The sequence below is a fragment of the Austrofundulus limnaeus genome, unplaced genomic scaffold (genome assembly GCF_001266775.1).
Source record: "Austrofundulus limnaeus strain Quisiro unplaced genomic scaffold, Austrofundulus_limnaeus-1.0 Scaffold22, whole genome shotgun sequence".
Classification (NCBI taxonomy): Eukaryota; Metazoa; Chordata; class Actinopteri; order Cyprinodontiformes; family Rivulidae; genus Austrofundulus; species Austrofundulus limnaeus.
Genome location: NW_013952424.1, coordinates 1,411,711 through 1,414,847, shown reverse-complemented (window position 1 = coordinate 1,414,847; position 3,137 = coordinate 1,411,711). Strand labels below are relative to the sequence as shown.

The following is a 3,137-nucleotide window of genomic DNA, read 5'->3' as shown; positions in this document are numbered from 1 at the left end:
AAATTTTCTAACCCTACCTTTTCAGATTCATAAACACACACACACACACACACACACACACACACACACACACACGTTTGTTCTTCTACCCCGTGGGGACCATGCATTGACTTTCATTAATTGTTTTTAGACTTTATATTCTAGCCCTGACCATTTCCCCTAAAATAAACCTCACAGAAACTTACCTGACCCTAAAACTAACCTACACCTTGGTCCTAAACCTAACCCCCTACCTGTAATTTGCATTTGGACCCGTGGGGACCGGTCATTGGTCCCCATGATGCACTTCGGTCCCCATGAGTCTGCCTTTTTTTTAGGAAAATTTTCCCCACATTATAGGAAAAACCCGAACACACACATACACAACTACTATGTCTCTCTGTCCTTGTGGGGACTTTCCATTGATTTCCATTCATTTTTTTTTTTTTTGGAAATTTTATGTCCTAACCCTGACAATTTATCCTAAAACTAATCTCACAGGTACCTACCTGACCCTAAAACTAACCTAAACTCAATTAACACCTTGGTCCTAAACCGAACCCCCAACCCAAGATCAGGCTCCGAAGTCCTAGGGACCTGGCTTTGGTCCTCACAAGGAGCATCCGGTCCCCACAAGGCTGCATTTTCCTGRGAAATTGTCTCCACCAAGTAGCAAGAACAAGGCCGCACATACACACGCACGCACACACACAGGTTCGCCCAGCTATACATTTGGGGACATTCTGTTGACTTCCATTACATTTSTACAGCCTAACCCTGACCACAAACCCTAAAGCCTAACCTCACAGGTACCTACCTACCTGACCCTAAAACTAACCTAAACTCAATTCACACCTTGGTCCTAAACCGAACCCCCAACCCACCAATGGTATTTTAACCAAATTGGGACTCAGCTTAGCAAATGCACCAGTTGTCCCCAAAGGTAGGCGTTTTGTCTTAAAATTGCCCCCAAATGTCACCAGAAACAACCCCACCCCCCCAACACACACATCAACACTGTTTTTCCAAGTGCACAAAGACCTGCTGCCTCACCCCAAGAAGGGATTAAATAGCTGAAAGTCTTCAGGACAGAAGGCAGTAATTTGTTTGTTTTGGTAATTTTTGTTACGGCAAGCTGGTTTATCATATAATTGTCAGGATCTATAACCAGATATTTCTGATTCAGAATGATGAATAGATGTTTACACTCTCATTGGATCAGCTTGTGATATTTTATAATATAAACTGTTTTTTTTTTCTTTAAAGATGGTAACAGTGCAGCTGTTATGCATAAAATCCATTCAAAAGAATTCAAGTTTTCCACTCTCCAACCCCAGTTTTACTTCAAAAGTGCTACATATTCACAAAATCCTCTTTGTCTTCTAGCTCTCTTCTTTTTTATATTAATAGTATTATGTGTATGAATACGAGCGACGCTCCTCAGGATCCCTTCAGGCGACACAAAAACACCAGGCTTGCTTTTGAACAGGATCTGCTCTGGTGGAAACAATTTGCGGGAGCCCAACTGTTGGAGTCAGCACACTCAGGGTTTATCTGTGTCTGCTCCCCTCGCAGAGCCTTCGCAGACCGCGTGCGGTTTCCCCCTGAGCYGGTACCTCCGCCGTCAGGCCTGGTTCTGTGGCAGAAATGCCAGGATGTCAGCGTGTTTGGTGAGTCGCRGAGAGAAAAATGTGAATCCTCAAACTGCTGGCTGACGCGCCAAGAAGTGCTCATCACCCTCAAGTCGAAGCTAAGACTTTAGATGATCTTGTTATGCCAGTCCAGGTCTGCAGTGTATTTATTACTGGCTGTGTCCAAATTCAGAGGCTGCGTCTTTTGAAGGACCCAGCCTAACCCGGTCTACGTGGAGCAGTTTTGTAGACTGCAAAGGCAGGAAGAAAGTGGCTGAGGATTTTGACGGTCTAGCCATCAGCTTTATTCCCGCCCTCACCCTGATGTATGTCCTGTCACATTGAAACTGTGGTGACGCTAAAGAGAAGCAATGAAGACCAAAATTAATGGAGGATGCATTTGTGAGCCACAGTTTGGACAGCCTTCGGTGCGTCGCTCTCACGCACTGGCCAACAAATTCGGCCTTCGAAAGATGCAACCCTTGAATTTGGACAGAGACCTTGTTTAGGACGGAACAGTCTTCAGTCTCAAAGCAGGCGTGGCATTGTGGGTGGAGCCAAATTGACAAGGACCCGCCCACTCGGTTGTTTAGATAAGATAAAATTACAGTTTGGTTGTATTTCTGCTGAAAAAGAAACATTTTCTGCTTCTGTATTTTTTTTAAATAAACGAATTACCCGTGCAGTGAACCGTTTGATCCGACGTTCGAATTCAGACTAACTCACCCCGAAGCCCTCGTGTCACTTTGTTTTTCTGCTTTGAATATCTTTCATCTGCACAAAAAAAACAATCATCTTTGAATGCACTTCAATGAAATAAATCGACGTAAACTGGCAGCAGAGGGACGGTAAATGTAGCGGAACAAATGCAGAACTTTGGTGATGTCTTGCTGCCTGATACAGAAGAACACTTTCAGACAAGTTGTTTCATTTCCAGGAAAACTTATGTGTTGTTTTTTTTACTCTAACAGGCTTTGGAGAGAGTTTCACTTGGACAAGGGGTAAGTAAGGCCCGCATATTAATCAGCAACTAATAATCATCACACAAAACTTGCACCTTCTCCTATCAGTCATTGCAGTCATCTAAACAAATCTGTTGAACTACTTCAACCCATAAACACAGTCCAACCCGGGCTGGCTTATCTTATTTGTAGATTTCCTCGTGCGTTCAATCAGGGACATTAATTCTGCTTTTGCTTTACGCCTCTGATTGACTTTGGTGTATTTATTTGGAAACTCGGAGCTCGGTGGCTGCAGGCCAAATCTGACACACAATCCCCGTCGTCGTTAATGTGGAATGTTTATAAATATTAATGCAATCACAGAAAGATTGATCACTTGCTGGAGCTGAGGCACGACTCCGAAAAAAACGAGCCTGATTGCTCGCCGGTGTTGCGAAGTGTCAGGAAAGTTCGCCTACGAGGCAGCGTGAGTGAAGGCATCAAATTAATTTAAACAATATTGTAATTGCTGTCTTTGTGTGTGTGTGTGTGTGTGTGTGTGTGTGTGTGTGTGTGTGTGTGTGTG

At 43.8% G+C, this 3,137-nt stretch overlaps 1 protein-coding gene across 1 annotated transcript in view; it reads left to right on the top strand.

Annotated features, from left to right (window-relative positions):
• The window catches only part of mettl25 (methyltransferase like 25), a gene marked incomplete at its 5' end in the record, with an annotated part of 10,882 nt that overhangs the window by 2,327 nt on the left and 5,418 nt on the right, over positions 1–3,137 (top strand). The window contains 2 exon segments of the mRNA XM_014004166.1: positions 1,555–1,649; positions 2,582–2,611. Of these exon segments, the coding sequence (XP_013859620.1) occupies positions 1,555–1,649; positions 2,582–2,611 (125 nt within the window).